The sequence below is a fragment of the Coffea eugenioides genome, chromosome 1, assembly GCF_003713205.1.
Source record: "Coffea eugenioides isolate CCC68of chromosome 1, Ceug_1.0, whole genome shotgun sequence".
NCBI classification, from domain to species: Eukaryota; Viridiplantae; Streptophyta; class Magnoliopsida; order Gentianales; family Rubiaceae; genus Coffea; species Coffea eugenioides.
Genome location: NC_040035.1, coordinates 42,820,258 through 42,840,385, shown reverse-complemented (window position 1 = coordinate 42,840,385; position 20,128 = coordinate 42,820,258). Strand labels below are relative to the sequence as shown.

Sequence of the window (20,128 nt, the reverse complement as noted above, 5' to 3'; positions counted from 1 at the left end):
GAAAATTTGTGGTGAATTATGATATTTTAATTATATTTATCATTCCATGTTTTGTGTATAACTTTTAGAAAATTTATTATTATCATAACTTAAATTAAGTTATGTTGGTAAAGTTCAAGTGTAGAATGAAACCTGCTTAGTACTTAACACTAAAAAAAAAAAAAAACAGTGAACCTTTGAACCGGCGGTTGGACCGGTCGGACCGGTCGAACCGCGAACCGGCCACCTCTCCGGTTCACTGGCCGTCCGAGTTTAAAAACATTGGTTGAAGATAAAGCTAATTGCATCCCAACCACCCTAGACTGAACTACAATTGCTCTTGTCTCGACCTGCAAAAGATATACCTGATTGCAATGCTTTGAAAATCGGAAATTGATTGGGAAATGTGCAGGTTGTCCTCGACCTTTTTCAAAGAATTAGAAAAAGAAACTTTTTACCACGAAGAAAGAAACAACACCCATTCTATTTTTGTTCTCATTCTAAGTGTAAATTAACTTTTATTCTGAAAAAAAATTGCACAAATTGTCCCTCACATATCGAGTATGATAAAAGCTAGCTTCTCAAAATGGAAATGAGCGGTTTTAGTACCTACCACATAAAAAGTGATCATTTTTTGTACTCCGACAACTTGTCTAAACAATTTTAATCAGAATGTGCCGGGGACCGTTACGTGCTCCAAATTGAAAGGATAAATATAACAAATCAATTATTGTGTTGACTCAAATGTGAAGGACTTGAAATTTGGGGGCAAAAATAGATTTTTGAAGCAAACCCTAAATCACAAATTTCAAGTCCCATTAACATCTAACAATCAATTGGACTTGAAATTTGGGGTGTAGGTCTCCAAAATCTATTTTCGTTCCTATTTTAGCGAAAATAATATGTTATTTGAAAATCCTGAAATGTGAGTTTCCTTTTTTGCCCCTCTGCTCACCTAGTCTTTAGTGCAAAGCCTTGTATGATTGGTGGTCAAACTAAAAAAGGACTAAATTGGTTACGAGCATATATAGTTGAGGAATTAAATTGGCTATAATTAAAGTTCAAAGACTATTTCAATTTTTGATGAATAATTTAGGGACTACTTTTATCATTTGCCTAAGAAGAATTGGGCCAAACCCAAAACATAATTTCTTCCAAGTCAAAATTACAAAATTTAGAATAATCATATGTATTTCGCATACTTTGTAATCAATTCATTGTGTTCTGGCTGGATATGACAGCCATAGAATACGATAAATCAAAAGGGAATTCTTCATGACGTTCATGGCACATTGGCAAAAGTCGGGGAATTGCCTATGGAGCATGGAGTGAACCTGTTACCCTTAGAATTTAGAAATGCCTCCCCTGACCTGATCGGCTGATGCTTCCGGTGATACCAAGTCCATTGAGTTTTTTAACTTTTTTTTATTGGTTGATTTAATCAAATTGTATATTGCTACTGACGAAGCAAGGTTCAAAGGACATATTGAACCATTTCTTCTATGGATAGAAATGTAACTTGAGATCATAAATCCCAGTAAAATTTCATGTTAACAGATGATCCATGTATACTTATGCTGTATATTCAGCAGGAAATTTTAGTGATTTCCCCTGAATTTGATCGATTTAGCAAGTCCTCGTTATGCCTAAGTTGGACCACAAAATCAACTTTCAAGTAGATGCTGCTGAACTAGTTAAAATTGTTATGATAATTCCTTCATGATACATGTATAATAACTAATTAGCAACTCTCATGTGGACGCTATCCCGTCCACGTTTGTTGAAGACGACACGAATAGAGTTAAATTAGTAGGTAGTAGGTGTTTAACTGTATAATAATTTCTTATTTCTTCGCCAATGCAAGTCTCTCGAGCCAAGTTTTGATTGATGTTACAAGGATTGGTGCTGATTAAACACATGAATGAGATATAATGGATGCTTAAAGTAAAGGGTCTTAGGCCATTCAATTCTGATCGCTGTATAATCTTAATTAGTAAGGAGGACCATGAATCAAAAAGAATAAATTGAGTAGCAAAATGGAAAGGCGTATTTAATATTTTGCTGAGGCTCTTGATTCCATACTTGTCCTTACCAACTCTCTTGAAAACAATACTAAGAAATGATTGATGCGGCCGGAAACCAAAGTTCTTGCATGGGTAATAAGTAGGGATAATTTGGAAAACCTGCATTGACGTTTCTCATAATATCACTCAACTCGACTCTCTTGAGGTTTATAAGTTCTCACTTACCTTCCTTATTAGTTTGACAAGACCAAATGTCTCGATTAAATATCACAAATTAACAACATTATCCTTTCACTCTTAATAACTATTCAACTAAACAGTCAAAACAAAAAGAGAAATTTAAATAAAAAAGGTAGATTAAAAAAACAAATCACTATCCAATATTGATCTATATTTTTTTGTATCAAGGTGGTGGTAGGATAACAAAAGATGTGGATAAGTTAAATCTACTCAAAGTCAATTACTTAGAAAGATTTTGGTAAGCAATTAACATCTTATAAAATTTTGTGGAAAAATTATAAGGAAGTTAATAAATTCTTTTAGGAAACATGTTTTAATGCATCATATAATTTAAGCTGTTTTGAAAATTCAAATAACCTCATCATACGTGTGGTTCGTAATATAAATCCTACTTATAGAAAAGTTTATAACTAAGCCAAAATTTTAAAAATTAATAAAACATGATCTAATGGCCAAATATATATCTAGGAATATCCTCTTTTTTTTTGTTAAACATCATTCATTATATTAGGTAATAGTTGTTGTATATCTACAAAATTACTTGTTATTATATTTATAACTGCTCATATTTTCATTTTTTTATTTTTAACCTCATTTTATTTTTTATTGTTGTTGTAAGTTTCATAAGTAGGATGGCATAAGGGTAGTATTGGATCAAAAAATTTTATCTTTCTTGCATTTCCTCTAAAAAGGTTAAAATGTCACAAAAAAATGTTAATCCAAGGGAGGTAGGTGAGATTTTAAAACTCCAAGGGCGCTAAATGATATTATGAAAAATGCTAGAAAGATTTCTGAAATTATCCTTATTATGGAAATAAAAGAGAAAAGGATTTACTCATAAAAGAAAATAGACAAATAGTTTAAAGGGATAATTGTAGAAACCTCCCCTAAGGTTTCTGACACTAGCACTCACCTCCTCTATAGTTTAAGAAATAACACTGACCTCCCCTAAGAGGAAATTGGGCCCTATTGCTAACAAAAGATTGTGAAAATTTACCTTTATACCGTAATTATTTGGAGAAACCCAATGAACGAATTTTGCAAAAGAAACCTTGTTTCTTGTCAACAAATTAAGTAACTAATTAAACTACCAATGAGTGTTACTTTCACATATTTAATTTATGTTAAATACAAAACCTACCGGTTTTCCTTTCGTAAAAATATTAGTGTCACACTTTTTGAATTTTACTTATAAACATTTATGTATTTAACATAAATTAAATGATTCAAAATAAAATATCCATAAATAGCTAGTACTTTATTCATGTAATGGAGGAAACCAATAAAGAGCTGGTATGTTATGGGCAATTTCTTTTTATTTTATTTTACTTTCACATATTTAATTTATGTTAAATACAAAACCTACCAGTTTCCCTTTCGCAAAAATATTAGTGTCACACTTTTTGAATTTTACTTACAAACGTTTATGTATTTAACATAAATTAAATGATTCAGAGTAAAATGTCCATAAATAGCTAGTACTTTATTCATGTAATTGAGGAAACCAATAAAGAGTTAGTATGTTATGGGCAATTTCTTTTTTAAAAAATATTTAATTTATGTTAAATAGATAACCTACCAGTTTCCTTTTTGTAAGAATATTACTGTAACACTTTTGAATTTTACTTGCAAACATTTATGTATTTATCATAAATTAAATGTTTGATAGTAAAATACCTATAAAGAGTTGATACTTTGAATAGGTAATGCCCATTTGCCCATAAACTATACCTCTTGAAGTTTATTAATTGTTAATTGGTTTGTAGTGCTTTATCATTCATCTGCCAATACTACTTAGCATGCAACACAAAGGACAAATCCGACACAAATTTCTCATTTCATTCCTTAAAACAATATTTTAATTGCACTTTTTCTAGCTTGGATTGAATATGCAACAGAATCAGTAAGTTCAAGAGAGGTTAGTGCTATTTCTTAAACTATAGGGAAAGTGACTGCTAGTGTTAGAAATTTCAGGGGAGGTTTCTGCAATTTTCCCTAGTTTAAAAGACCAATTAGTGTGTTTGGATGTGTGACTATTTGGGAAAAAAATTTATTTACATCAATAAACACATTTTCTGATCTTCTTATCTATTGTACTATCTTTTGATTTCAAACATATCACATTAGAAAATGTGTTATATTAATTATTATAACTTTTTCAAATAATTTTGCATCTAAACATGCTTAATCTTCAGCAGATTTACATGCACATAACATAAATCTTCTTTTACAATTCATAACCACTTGGTTACTCTTAATCATACATGGCATACATGGAAAATTCAATAACTCCTGAATTAAGTCAGGAATACTATAAAAAGTTCAGAGTTAAATTAAAAAACAAACTCCCGAATTATATGCACTTCAATTCAGAAAATAGCAGACTTTTTCACGTGTTCAAAATTTCCCCCCAAATCACGTATACTTGTGGAGTTGTACAAATCAGTGATCCATTACAGAGTGGAGCGGCATATACCACTTCCATACACAATGGCACTGAGAACTAAACCGTCACTATCAATCATTACTTCATTGCTTTAATTTCCCGGCAAGGCAGACCCCTCCCCCGCATCTTTATTGCTATAACCATTTTATTTCTTATCTTCCTTTTTTTTTCCCTTAAAAAAAAGGAAACACTCTGCTGCAAATAAGTAATAAATAATAATCCCCTGAACCCAGAAAAAAAGGGTTTGTTTGGATAGGAGTTTATTTGAGATAATTACTGTAGTATATTTTATAATGTGATGCATGTGAAATAAAAAAGTGATTGAAAAGATAAAAAGATAATTGAAATTTATGAAGTAAATTATTTTATTTGAAATCATTTCAATCCAAAACAAATTCAATAAGAAAAATAAAAAAAGGAAAATAAGCAAAACTAATTTACTAAAACTAAAATAAAAAACAATTTAATGCTGTAGTGAAAAAAAAAAACACGCACTCACACACCTCCCTCCTCTCTCCCACTTGAACTAAAAATAAATAATATCGCTAAATATAAAAAAAAAAAGAACAGTAGAAACCCTAAATTTTCCCTGTTGTCTCCCCCTTTCCCACATACACACGCACACATAGTAAGAAGTATCTAGAGATTCCAAGAGCGAGCGAGCGAGCTGGGGTTTCAGATTCGACCGTAGATTTGGATTGCGGCGGGTTAAATCATTTTCCGGGGCTTCGATAGCCGGTGATTTGGTGATGGCGGAGGTGGCTAACGTCCGGGAGGAAAGGAATGGAGACGATCGGAGTGAGACGAGCGATTACGATTACACGTCGGAGGATGAAGGGACCGAGGATTACAGGCGCGGAGGCTACCACGCTGTCCGAATCGGCGATTCCTTCAAGCACGGTCGATATGTGGTGCAGAGCAAGCTTGGTTGGGGCCATTTTTCCACAGTTTGGCTTGCTTGGGATTCTCAAAAATCTGTAATTTTGTTTCCCAATCTCTATAGAAAAATGCATATGTTTGTCTACACATTTTGCTGATGCTAATTTAATTCATGTGTAAAGAATGATGCGTGTGTGTTTGGATGCGTACGTGAGGAGATTATGTTGTTTAGGAATTAAGCATATCTATGAAATTACTGGTTCTTTTCTGTATAACTGACCTAAAATCTGGACTGATTTAGTTGAATTTGTTGTGGCAATGCTTTCTTGATGCAAGAGAAGTATATAATGGGATAGCTTTTGATTCGCATTGGTTTGAATTGTAACTTGAGCTTACGGGTCGTTTTATTCTTCTGTTTCTAGCAATTACTTGCATTTGGTCTTTTTTCTTTCCTTTTCTCTTTTTTTGGCCTGGGTTAGGGTGCCAGGGAGGGGGTGGTGGTGGTTAGATTTAGGAGGCACAGTGACAGAGTAACTAGAAAATGCATGATTTTCTGGGCCATTGATGCCTATATCATGAACTTGTTGTATTGTGCCGGTAACTGACAATGTGATAATATTTCTGTTGCTGCTTTTGGGGGTTAGAGGTATGTTGCTTTAAAGGTTCAGAAGAGTGCACAACATTACACTGAAGCTGCAATGGATGAGATTACAATATTGAAGCAGATTGCTGAGGGAGACCCAGAGGATAACAAGTGTGTGGTGAAGTTATTGGATCACTTTAAGCATTCAGGGCCTAATGGGCAGCATGTATGTATGGTTTTTGAGTATCTGGGTGACAATCTTCTGACCCTTATTAAGTACTCCGACTACCGAGGGATCCCGCTTCACATGGTCAAAGAAATTTGCTTTCATGTTTTGGTCGGTTTGGACTACCTGCATCGCCAGCTTTCTATAATACACACAGATTTGAAGCCAGAAAATATACTACTATTGTCAATGATTGATCCATCTAAAGATCCAAGGCAATCAGGTGCACCGCTCATTCTTCCTTTGAGTAAGAGTAGGGCTTTAACTGAGGCTGGGTCCTCTAAAGATGCCAAGACTTTGAACGGTGACCTAACAAAGAATCAGAAAAAGAAAATTCGTAGAAAAGCTAAACGAGCTGCACAAAGGTGTGCAGGGAAGGAAGCTGCAGAGGACATTGAGCAAGATAATGAGGCAACAAGTGCTGAAGAATCTTGCCATGATGAGAAAACCAATGTGGACTTTGCTGAAGAGCAATCCAACTCTTCGGCTGCCAAAGATAAGTCACCACTAGGTGAAGGAACAAAGGATGGACATCAGGGGAGTAAAAGAGGTAGCCGTTCTATTAGGCAGAAACTGCTCGGTGAGGTTGATCTTAAGTGTAAATTAGTAGATTTTGGAAATGCATGTTGGACATATAAACAGTTTACAAGTGATATTCAGACGAGGCAGTACAGGTGTCCGGAGGTCATTCTTGGATCTAAGTACTCAACATCCGCTGATCTATGGTCATTTGCTTGCATATGCTTTGAGCTGGCCACTGGAGATGTTCTCTTTGATCCTCACAGTGGCGACAGCTATGACAGGGATGAGGTATGTATTACTAAAATGAGCATTATAATCCATCAATTCCAAAACTGTAAATACCCCTACATTAACAGGGATCGTCTTGCCAAATGTATGGTTTTTCTCTGCCTTTGGTTCTTTAATTTTATCATCTGCATCTGATTATCTTTTAGGTACTTTGATTGTGACCTTTAAAACTGATATCCTTGCCAAGTTGTGACTCATTCAAGTTTTTGTTGGCATTTCAAGATCTATTTTTACCTCTTTTAAGTACCTATTTAATTCCAGCTATCTATCTGTTAAGTGAAACCAGTCCTTTAATCCTGGCAAAGGATTCAATTAGATGCAATATTGGTGATTGTGGTCTAGTCTATCATAGAACCTTACGTATATCTAATTTTTGCAGGATCACTTGGCCTTGATGATGGAGCTTCTTGGGATGATGCCACGTAAGGTGAGGGGATTTTTTATGCTGCGCTGAAGCATGTGAAAAGAATACATTACCCCCGCCTGTTATTATGTTAAATGAACAATCTTTTGTAAATGTCTTTTTGAACTTAAATTTAGTATAGTTGCCTAAGGCTACAATTTTTGAGCTCATTAGATGCATCTTGCAGATTGCTTTGGGTGGCCGCTATTCACGGGAATTCTTTAACAGATTTGGAGATCTAAGGCATATTCGTCGATTAAGATTCTGGCCCCTTAACAAGGTGCTAATGGAAAAATACGAGTTTAGTGAGCAAGATGCAACTGATCTGGCAGATTTCTTGATACCGATACTTGATTTTGTGCCTGAGAAAAGACCTACTGCAGCACAATGTCTTAGTCATTCATGGATCAGTACAGGCCCCAGGCGGCTTGTGCCATCTTCTTGTAATCCTCCAATGCAGGCAATTGAAAATGGCAGTGCTGAAAAGAAGAGAGATAAGGATGAGAGGGAGGCGATGGAAGTTAGAGTTGGGAATATGAACATTGATGGTAAATCAAAGCAAGTTAAAGATTCTCCATCAAATGTAAACCTACCAAAACAGTGATAGTTAATTTATTCTGGTATTGCTTTGTTTTATGTTGCCGTTGACCCTTTTGTGGTTCACAAAGTTTAGTAAATTAAAATGTTTGCTCATTAATCATCAAAAAGTTTAAGCTGTTAGAGGATAGCAATTTATTTCTTTGTGCATTCGAGTATCCAGCCCATCAGTTAGTACAAGTTCTTTTTGATAGAGCCAGCACATAAACGCGTTGTTCTATTGGGGATGGTTATATTGCTAGTGATTGTTTCTGTGTATCAAAAGTATAAGGGTAATTTTGCTTGTGGCACTATCTGTTGCTCTATTGGGAACCATGGTTTTCTCTGTGGCTGTGCGCAATTAATCTGAAAGGTTGTAAACCACCGGAGAATTTAATGAATACTTTGAGCTTGAGGACGAAGATCCCGCTTTGAATGTGATTTTTGACGAGCTCACATTGACATTTGTTAAGTAGCCTAACGAATCTTAGATAACAATAAAGTTGGGCTCTACTGATTTTTGTTTTCAATTTGTTGTTGTGTGCTAATACTTTATATAGAACTACATTATGCATTCTCTTGAATAAAGTTCCAAAAAAAATTGAACAAGATAAAAATATGAATCAGTCTTTAACATATTGATAGCGCATTCAAACTAAATATTACATGTGTTGTTAAAATGTCAGTGTAAAAAACATTAATAATGTTTTTCTACGTGAAAACAAACACAAATCTGGTCATTGCAATTGAAGATTATTTTGAAAACCATTTTATGCTATTCAATGTAGCATTTTTTATGATATGATATAAATGAGATAAAAAGTAGTGGTTAGAAAAATAAGAAAAAGGTGATTAGAAAAAGCATGTTTAAGCCATAATGTCGAACAAACCTTCCTAATAATTAGTTTTCCAAATGCAACTTAATTGGAGCCAACCCGACAAAGAATATAATTCAGCTACGTTAGAAGGGAAGACAGATCCATGAACGAATTATCTGTACAAATGTTTTTGTCAAAATATTACTAGAATCTATGACTATTGCAAGTATGATTGCTGAAGCTGAATTCTTTTCATCCATAACCCTAACTTCAAGTCTTTATGGAAATCCACCTCCATTAGTTTGACAATTTGTCTGGAAACAGTTGGAAGTGTCGAACAATGCTATACTGCAATGCAGCCTTCTCGTCCACTCTCATACTTCGCACTTGGTTTGCAACTTTGTATGCATCACAAGTACAAACCAATCTCCACAGTGGTCTTATAACTTATCGTAGTAGCACAAAGCATTTTATCTTTCAGAGTTGACTTTCATACTCGATTGCTTGACATAAGAAAAACCTGTGGATCTCATTTTCATTAGGTAGCAGGTGATAAATTGTCTTGAAGCACCCTAGATAACAGGAAGCAATAAATTTCACTTGAGACAGTTTAGGCTTTCGCAAAGCATCGGCAATACGAAGCCAAAGGCCTGCCATGACTAGTTTTTACTTTACAGAAACCATTATCCTAAAAACGACTACTATAGTAACTTTGAAAACCAGTAAAGAGAGATTTTTCTCTGCCTTTGGGGCCTTTTGCTTTCCTGATGAATTCATTTTTGTTTTATCAACTTACTGAAAACATGATCTGAGAAACAATACAGTTATAGAAACTTCATCACCAGCAAGGGAAGAGAGTTAAACTTACTTTAATGTCTACAGGATTTTCCTTGCCCTTAGATACCAATACGTGAGGAAAAAGCCCAAAACAGCGCCAAATATGATCCCAGCTGTTGTTAGCCAAAATGCAAACTGCACGATTCGAAAGAAGATGAACATACAGAATAAGTTGTGAATGACAGTATATCAATACAGATACAAAGACGGAAGCTAGTACATAGTGGACAAAGAAGCTATACCACATGCTCTTCAAGATACGATTTCAAGTTCATGCCAAATATACCTGTAAAAAACATGAGCAAATGAGCAGCTCATGCTGGAAATAGTCTTCATTCTGAAGAAAATGAAAGAACTAAGGCACAAGGGTGACCTCAGATTGAGTTTTTAAAATTCACTAATGACACACCAATAAATTGGAAACTCAAAAATTCATATTTGCAATTTTAGTCATAAGAACACTTCTGTTCTCAATATGCAGTAAATTCACTCCAATAATTTTCTATTAATTCTTACTCAGTCTGCAGAAAGCTTATCTGTAATGCGTTGGAGGTGTATATAGACTACTAAATGATTCGGAAATCCTTTGTGAAGAAAGGGTAACAGCATAAACAGTACTCTTATCTTTTAGTCTGGATGGATGCAAGTTCCTTGCATAAAACTGAGATTATCAGCCTCCCCATCCCCTCCCCCCAACAAAAGAAAAAGAAAAAAAGAAACCAAAAAAAACCCACCCTCCAGTCAGAATATTATCAATGCAAAGTAGGATGTTAAAATCATAATCTTAACCCATATGTATCCGTGGCATCCAAATATTTCTAGCAGGGAAATCAAGCTCTTATAGCTTATAAAACTCAATTTGACAGAGTCATGGCAATAAACACTTTGGCTTCTCTGAAATCTTCCTTCATGCAAAGTGCACACACAGCACCAATGCACCTATGATAAGAGTTTCCACAACATGGTACAACACTTGAATCTCCTGAATCCAACTTTCTACCATGTATGCTTACCCAACAATCCTTGCACATGTGATTACTCTCTTCTAAAAGTGCTCAAATGGATACTGCCAAAAGCCGGTTTAGTAAACGAACGAACTAAATCGTGCACTAGACAACAGTAAGAGCTAATATAAAATGAAAATGGTCCAAGTTTGTTTTAATAAAATTTTTAGGTGAGTCAGGCAGCATGGATCATGGATCTTCCCATTTGCAACCCCCCCCCCCCCCCAACAACAACAAAAAAACAAAAAACCAACCCACAGAAAACCCACTGCCAAAAAAAAAAAAGAAAAAGAAACCTAGTTTAAGCCTGTGAAGGTTTTAGCCACTATTAGAAACATAATTAGCTAATATATCTGACATCAGAACTAGAACCTAATTTCTCCTTGCTTTTGGCTTTCACAGTTTCAACCAATTTTATATCAACATAAGCTACCTGAAAGTGCTAATCAGAAGCTTAGATGTCAAGTAGGAATCTAATAATTAACAAAATCAAAACTAGAAAGATATGCTTATGTCCTACAAGACTGAAAAGTGAAAAAACCAAATGTGCTATTCCAGAACAGGCTCTTGAAAAGCGAATGCATGATAATGAAAGACAAGGATTTGTAATGCCTTAATAGCAATTATCATGTCTTGACTCTGATAAAAATAATTATTTTAAAAAAACAAGAAACAATGTATATACTGTATCCCTCCCTCTTTAGAGCCCCTGTTTAACATGTCTCTAGCTGGGTGTTCACATGTGTGAGAGTCAAGCTAAAAAAATTTCAAGCACATCTTAAGTTGTATCACTCAAGACCAGATGCAACAACTTTACACTAATTGCACTTCATATTTCAGATCAAGAAAGAAGGTGTCTTTCTCATACGTACTTTTATATGGACAATATACCTATGCTCTACATTTTGTGATTCATATGCAGATTACCACTTTGAGATATCTTTCAAATATTTCATTTTCAGAAAAAGTAGATGCATGTGAGACATACATATGCATAGGATCTCCTAGATTTCGCTCACAATTTGGGGAAACACATCACTTCATTTGGACAAAAATGATCAACTGATAATACCTAATCTAATGTGATGTAAATGGGAAGAACTTTAAATTGATCTCTAACACTCGATGATTGAGAAGAAAACAGTGCAAGTAAAGAACATACAGATTGTCCAAATAAAAGCAAACATAGTTAAGGACTAAATACCAGCAACTAGAGCACCAACTGCAACACAGAATGCGCCAACCTGAAGAAGAAGCTCGACTCTGCTCACCTCAAGCCTCCGGGAGCTAAATAAGAAAAGAGACATTATACCAATAAAACCATTGACAACTGGCGAAATTCCTAGCTTCAATGAAGAGTACTATCACTTAAAGATAAAAGATTATGCTACTATCTTTATTGCCTTTTGTGCCTTGCATCCATAACATTGACAGATAAACCATAATTACCTATGCATTTTACTATTCTGGGGATGGTAACACACGTACAAGACTAATGGTTCCCTATGCCCATTGTTTTATCCTTATTGTCTGCATTTTTGTGTCTCTGAAAATATTATTGCAATTATGCACTGCATCTATGCTTTTGCTTGTACTTGGTTAAGACCGCATCACCAAGAATGAGATCTGACATCATTTTCAAGTAATCTCTTGTTACTATTTTTATCATTTTGATTTACTTCAAAGTTTAAGTATGAAAACTCTACCAAATTAGTTGTGCATCAATATTTACAGATTTAAGGCACTAGCGACTGCTCCCAGTAGCCAACGTCTGCTCTATACAACTTGTAATTTCAGTGTTAAGTTCTTTCATACGACAATTAGATTTCACTGTATTTATTGTTAGAGCATCCTAGTAACACCAGCAGCACACAAAATTTATGCGTACAAGCTACTTCAGTTGCAAAACTTGCAATAGTTGAAGATGACTTCAACTAAGTAAACTCAGCTCAAACTTCACAGCATGCAGCAATATGCAAGCCACTAATTACTATTATTTGCAGGTAAGCAGTTTACAATACACAAGCTGCTGGATTCCCATGTTGTTTCACCAGCATGAACAGTGCTTCTTTGCTGGTCATGTTTAGTAATTTGCAGAATATATTGCTTGCAAAACCGCAGTTATTAGTTTTAATCACTTTCAAGCCTTCATCCTTAATTTGCATCCTGACATCTTCTCTTTCAGGTCTCATTCATCCTTTTATTTTTATTGGAGTCTCTACAAAGTGAAAGATCTAATTCTTTGAATATTTATCCCGAAACAAATGAAACTAAGGAACACTGGAGAAATACACTAACCTTAGGTTAACAGCAATTGAGTCTTCCATTTCTTTTGCAGAGTCAAGAAGCCTCTCGGCTTGACCATCACAAGATTCACATCTACAGTAGAAAGAAGTAATTAAGATTAACATATCCCAAAATCCAAAAAAGGAAAAAAAAAGGAACAAGACAACTCCTAATAAATGCATTTGTAAAAAAAAAAAAAGAAAAAGAAAATATGCATCGATAATTTTTGCTGCAGCAAATGCAGGTCAGTGGGCATCTTTTAATAGCCTTTTCTAGGGAGGCAGAGAAAATTGACAAACATAAAGTGGAAGAAAGTAAGGAACTCCAGAAATACATGATGAATTAACACATATGGCAAGATATTTATAAAGAATCTTCTTGACACCAATCAACATAGTAGAAAACACCACCATGGAGAGAGACTGCAGTACTTCATCAGCTGCTATTATCTTGAACAAATATTCAAAGAATGAAACCACTACAGGATCAATTTTCAGGACTACATTATAGCCGGCTTATAATGTTCAGATCATAAAAGAAGGCTTTTCTTGTACTGATAATGAACCTTGAAACAAAGCAACAACTGGGATCACTTTTCCCTGGTGCACCTCTTTTGACTTAATTGACCAGGTATTTTCAACTTCTTCATTCAAATGCTGTGAAAGTTCAGGACACACCAAACCAGTTTCAAGCAGGAACAGTTAACAGGATAAATTTCCATGCACAAAATACACTCCTAGAAGAAATCAATAGAGACAAGCATACCCTATAGTATAATCTCATGCATCTTCCCAAATCAATATCTACCCACAGCCAATGGCCTGCTAACTATCTTTCCACTTGCGCAAAAGTCACTAATGCAATGGTTAAGAGGTGAGGTTCGCAAAATTAATTGTGCCTAAATGCTGACATACTAGGAAATTCTAGTTCACAACCTCTCCTTCGGGTGAAATTCAAATATCAGTGAAAATTGCAAGCTATTACAAATCCCCAATAAATTACAGATTGATAGGAATACAAATCCTCATATTATCTACAAGACATCTTGCAATTTGGTTTTAGCCTTATGAAAACATCCATGACAATGTTTCCGTAATATCAGGACTCAAAGTGGTCTGAAGGGAGCATCTCTGGCTCTGCTTGTGTTTGATATGAGTGAATGGAAAAATTAGATTTCAGCGCTTGACATGGAGAAAAATGAGCATGAGAACTGACCGTTGCAGATAGTTTTCCAAAAGCATCTCAATTTCTTCCTCCTCCTCTGCAAACGAGAAACAAGCAAGAAATAGCAGATGATAAGATCAAATAGCCCATTTCGTCTTGCCAAAAGTATGTCATCCTGAACATGGAAGCACCATAGACAAATCAATATGTTCCTCACCTTCAGCGATCTGTTTCTCCAGAGGAACAGAACATTCCATTTCACTATTTTCTTTGTTAAGGGTGCAATTTCTTCCCATGATGCATATACGTCTTATTTCTGGAGTATCCTCAAGAATATCAAGAAGCATTTGCTTGAGAGCCCCAGCCCTTGAACCCAGTTCAACCTTTCATGAAAAGAGTCACATCAACTAAATTATTTCAGAAAATCACTTCTCAGAAAACATCTTAATATATCTTGAGCAAAGGCATAAACTAACTGTATACCAATGTATGCTTGCTAATACGAAGTTGCTCCAACATATCAGCAGTTAATCGGTTTGGCAAAACCTCCAGTAAAGATTGGACCTACAGGAAGTGGCAGCATATGTTTGTGAGCCAGTAAAGTAAGACACAAGGATCAGAATTCATATCGCACAGTGGAAAGCATGATGCGCAAGACCATGGTTTTCAAAGATAATTAATCTAATTGAAACAAGGACAACTCTCTACTTCTTTCAATATTATGCCAAAACCAATATATACATGATAAATGTCTCCAATGTTTAAGTAAACTTGTGGTCCACAAAAGCATAATGCTGGAGTGGTACCAGAAGACTAGGGTCTGTTCTAGTGACCAATTTTACCATAAATCCCAATTCTTCCATTCCATAGTCAATCTATCATCAAATTGTTCAAAATGCAAATAAATCAATGTACTCACAGTGTCTCCATACTCACACGTGGTTCTAAATCCATTAGTCTATGCTCCAATCGCTGTATTCGAGAATGCAAGGCTGCTTCAACCACCTGAAATTATTTGCTTATGAAGATTTTGGGAAACCTCAGAAATGTAATTTAAAAATAAGGACAGGATAGGATTCAGCTTTAACATGTTTAGATAAAAGAATAAGCATGGGAAAGTAGATGAAGATAAAAAATGCTACAAAAGACCATAAAGCTTTTGGCAAGGATATTTAACAAAAGAAGCAATTCACAACTAGAACACATATGAATATGAAGAGATGCTGTCCGAAGGATCATTTTGAGCAATACAAAATAAATTGGCAATTACAAGATATTGGTACTTGGGCAACAAAAACAACTTTGGATGTCATTCTAATTTGCCTCAATTTTCCACAGTTTTTAATCACAGATTGGCCCCCTGAGAGACTTACTAATCCTGATAGCTATTGCATCTGAATTTGCAATCTAAAAGTCACTTGTCATGGCCAATTGCATAACAGCAAGAGAGAATGATTTTGGATTATTTCTGACATTAAATGGCATTAACCTGGTTAATACTTTGAAACCAGAGACAGTTAATTCCTACGAGAAATAAGAAGTTTGTGGATTAATGACCATGCAATTGAAGTTTCACAATCAAATCATAGGCTAATGGTAACAGACTACCTCAAGCACAAATGGCATTGATGGTCCTCCACTCATGTTTTTAGGGTTTAAGCGAGGCAATAATGCATCAATGAAAGCTTTTCCTCCTTTACTGCAAAAGATAAGGAGAGCAAGGGTTATAATAATTAATCTGTTCTCGTCAATCATAACCTTAACTATTTAATTAACTAAAATAACAGTACAAAAAAGCAATAATAAATGTCTACTTAAGTAGCATCATCTAAGTAATCAGGTGTTTACCGGTTATAGTTAAAAATTAAAACACTTTCTTGCATCACTATTGCCCGTAAGGAGCCCAAGTTCAAGAGAATTGCATGCTCGCGAACCTAGAATAGAGATTTGCAGAGGTCAATGGAGATCAGAATCAGACAGAATTTAAGCAAAACAATCTGAAATTCCACATTTCAGCATCAAGTTTTGGTGAGAGAAGACCCTAATCAACTATATCAATCCCCATCCTGTTTTAAGTAGTTCCAGAAAGACGTGTGTGTGTGTGTGTAAACATATATGCATATATCATCCAGTATGGACTTAGGTAGGGCACAAGAGAAAGTATAAACATTGCAATGCTGCAACTAATTTTGCAACTAAAAGAGGAACAGTCACAGGCAAGAAAGGGTGAGATTTGATGCCTACCAACAAAGAAGGCATTGTGTTTGTCAACCACAATGATGGGTCGACACTTCTAACATCCCGAGGACGAAGACCTGGAAGTGAGTACATATCAAGAGATTAAAATGAAATCTATTTCAAGAGAGAGGGAGAAATAGATAGATATATATATATATATATATATATATATAGATATAGAGAGAGAGAGAGAGAGAGACACCAAATGAAACAGTTTATGCGAAAGCCTCAAGATTAAATACAAAGTCATCCATGAATATCCATATGGAATGGCATACAAAATATTTGGCATACAAAATACCAAATATTCCTAAAAGAAAAAAATTCTAAAATCTAAGCTCCAGCTCACAATATATCTATCTTGCATCAAATTCTGAACTCTATACAGATCTTTACCTCCGAAATAAGAAAACTCAACTTTGTTTCAAAGAAAATAAACAATTTCAAGAAGATTCCTGCTCACCACTTGACTTCAGCAAGTGCCGTCTGTTTATTTTCCGTGTAGATACCATCCCATTTAACTTCACTTCCACCACCTATTGGAGGAAAATCCATTAGCATGTAAGACATAATCCTCCTGATTGTATATCCCAGAAGAAAACAAAAGGAATCAAATCAAAAGAGCATTCACACAAGTTGCTGATACAAATTAGAAACTTCATTATAAGTGGATAAGCCCATAGTTCCTCATCTCCACATATCAAGAATAGTTCCTTCACTTTTCTCAAAATTTCATTTATTTTCAAGTAAAATGAATAAATTCCAGAACTCATAGTAGCACCGTATCAGTAACTAAGTCGAAAAACTTCCTTTCTATGTTCACTCCAAAAACGGTTTCTTGGTTGAAAATCCTATAGCCTCTTAGAATTTTTCGAACATTAGAACCTCTTTTCTGACAGTTACAAGTGCAACCTTCTGACATAATCTCTCCGTCCAAAGTATTGTCTTACTATAAATTTCATTTTTACTGGTTGAGCCTATACTTCTGCATCCCTAACATGTGAAGGGCCATTCGCTCACAATATACAAATTCTGCTTGTTAGCTACCATACTACCTCGATTCTTTAGCTTCATTTTGAACATACAAATTTCACAATTAATACTAGCTCTGCATCAGTAGCCGAGTAACAAAGTTTTCCTTTTCTGAGATTATTTTGCAAGCTATTTCACAAATTCTGATTTCCACAGCAACACAAATATCAATTGCTTCAATAATCTCATCTTAATTGCTTACCAACTAGCTCAATTTCACAAATTATAAACTCAGGATTAATTCCAAAAATCACGAAATCACACTCAAAACTTTTAGGAACCAAGTAAAAATGGCATGATCACCTCATAAACAGGTTCGCGGATCCCAAGGGAGAGTGAATCCCCTGTGGATGTAACAATCCTCTGCGAATTGGCGGAACCATTCGGCAAATCCTGCCTTGCCAAATCCAGTTGGTTCCCGACATTATTCTCATCATTACCTTCGTTACTGACAACCTCAGCCTCTTTTTCCTCCGTGGAATTCGAAAAACACTTAACTCTCACCGGCACTGGCCGGAGAGCTTCACCGTAGCTTCTACGCAACCTTAGCGAACTCCGCAAAACTAGCAACGCATTTTTCGAATCGGATGCCTCCAGACGCGATCGGAGAAGTGAATATCCGGTGAGGAGATCGTTAAATTGGGAGGAGTGAGCTGGTAATTGGAGGAACTGTAAAGAAGCCATAGCGAATTGGTAGCGATCATGTGAGGAGGTTTTATCAGTGTGTGAGTGTGTCTTTTGAGATAATATGGTGAGGTGTCGTCGTCAATCATCTCTCTGTGTAGAGGTATACGTAAATAGATCACGCAGTGTGGGTGCTGTCTGTGTGTGGTTTCTGAGGGAGACAAGGAACTAAGAAGTTGGTGGTGGTGAATAATCTGTGAAATAAAAATCAGAAATACTTCAATTTTTATATCTGGCGTGGCAATTACTCAGCTTTTCATTCTCTGAGAAGTGAAGTTTGTGCTTTTTCACCCCAGAATTTTTTTTTTTTTTAATTCTTTCGATCTTCCCCAACCGCGCCTTTACCTAAATTGCTGAACTCGAATATGCTTTTTCGTTTTGAAGGAAAATAATTTCAGAAGCCTTGGACACTTATTAGAAAAATCCAAAGTTACTTTCATAAATTCTAAATTATTAATAAAAAATTTTAATACAAAAGTAAAAAGAAAACATCATAAAATTGATTTTTTTCAAAATTTAGAATATAATACCAACAATCAATCAACTGAGAACAATTTGAGAGTGACCTTATTCATATTCATAAATTCAATAATTCTTTTCCACCATATAAGTAGGAACAAAACCATAAAATCATATAAATAGGAATAAAATCATAATTTTTTGTGTAAGTGAGAGGGTTCGAATTTGGAACCTCTTCTCGAACCCCAAATCACCTAGTCCATCCCCTCTTCCCAAAACAAAATCATAGTTAAAAGTCCTTTCACACTAATATATTCTAGAACCATAAAAGTAAAACTTCTTGAAAAGATAAAAACATAGTAGAGCACATAAAAAAATTGAAGGATTAAATTTTTTATTCATTGACACTACAAATATTTTCAAGTTTAAATGCATGACCACTAACCTAAATTTGAATTTAAAATCTAAATTTTGAACATATATCATGTATCATACTGTAATAGTGCGTACACTGTGAGCGTATATAAGATTTAATCAAAAACTCAAATCATGTAAAATAAAAGGATCACAATTGCAATAACAACATCATAAAGTAGGGTAAATTCTGTAGTGTGTTCACCTAATCGAATATAGGTGTGGAAAGTAAAGAATATGGCACAGAGGCCACCACGTTGCAACCTGACAAGTAGGGATCATGAAGGGAATGTTTGTAAAAAAGGAAGTGGTGACTTATAACCGCGGTTTGGAAATGTAGGGTACTGTAGAAGTTGGAAATGTATTGGGGTGTCACGGAATTAACATAAATATAATGGGCCTAAGAATAAAATACTGAAGATGAAGCGTAAGCAGTACTAAACACAGTCATGCTTGGCTTTGAAGCAACATATGATCATTATTGAATAACGAGCTGAGAGCCTTTAAGAAATGAAACTTAAGAAAATAAATATTTAAAATATTAAGTTTTTTAATTATCTAATCTATTTTGATTATAGACGTTCTAATATATAGTCATTTGGAGAACTTCTAAAGCTGAAGTACTGAATCCTTTTTGGACTTTTAATAAATTTGAGTTATTTTTCTTTTGGTTTCTCACTTTTCTAACAACTTTTATCTAACCTACTAAATTTAAATTATTAAAATTGATTTTAATTATTATATTAGTAAAATATTAACATTTGTGAAAATTGGATTCGTGGGAAGACAGATTGTTGTCTGTTTCACATTTAATTGAATACAAATATCTCTACTTTACATAAAGCGTACAAGGCTGAGGAACAGTGAATTCCAATTGATTCTCCCGATTATGGGTATTACATCAACAAAATACTATCTATTTATGGATATTTTATTCTGAATCATTACATTTATGTAAAATACATAAATATTTGTAACTAAAATTGAAAAACTGTCACACTAATGTTTTTACGAAAGGGAAATTAG

The 20,128-nt window shown here is 34.7% G+C and overlaps 2 protein-coding genes across 3 annotated transcripts; one reads left to right on the top strand and one right to left on the bottom strand.

Moving 5' to 3' along the window:
- Positions 1–5,251: 5,251 nt before the first annotated feature.
- Positions 5,252–8,317, top strand: LOC113782866 (SRSF protein kinase 2-like). The gene is made up of 4 exons (XM_027328809.1): positions 5,252–5,666; positions 6,213–7,187; positions 7,567–7,614; positions 7,778–8,317. The coding sequence occupies exons 1-4, from the start codon at positions 5,439–5,441 to the stop codon at positions 8,192–8,194; spliced, it is 1,668 nt and encodes a 555-aa protein (XP_027184610.1). The 5' UTR covers positions 5,252–5,438; the 3' UTR covers positions 8,195–8,317.
- A 701-nt stretch (positions 8,318–9,018) lies between these two features.
- On the bottom strand, positions 9,019–18,329 carry LOC113761286 (magnesium transporter MRS2-11, chloroplastic). 2 transcript variants are annotated; one of them, XM_027304206.1, is made up of 14 exons: positions 17,849–18,328; positions 16,977–17,049; positions 16,520–16,590; positions 16,124–16,209; positions 15,884–15,974; positions 15,212–15,280; positions 14,759–14,839; positions 14,493–14,658; positions 14,327–14,372; positions 13,124–13,204; positions 12,030–12,112; positions 10,064–10,107; positions 9,853–9,956; positions 9,019–9,504 (listed from the first exon to the last, which is right to left on the bottom strand). In XM_027304206.1, exons 1-13 carry the CDS (start codon positions 18,227–18,229, stop codon positions 9,861–9,863), a joined length of 1,368 nt encoding a protein of 455 aa, XP_027160007.1. In that variant the 5' UTR covers positions 18,230–18,328; the 3' UTR covers positions 9,019–9,504; positions 9,853–9,860. The 2 variants fall into 2 exon arrangements, with proteins under 2 accessions (XP_027160007.1, XP_027160017.1); XM_027304216.1 differs by lacking the exon at positions 15,212–15,280 and having other exon boundaries at positions 17,849–18,329.
- Between the last annotated feature and the right edge of the window lie 1,799 nt (positions 18,330–20,128).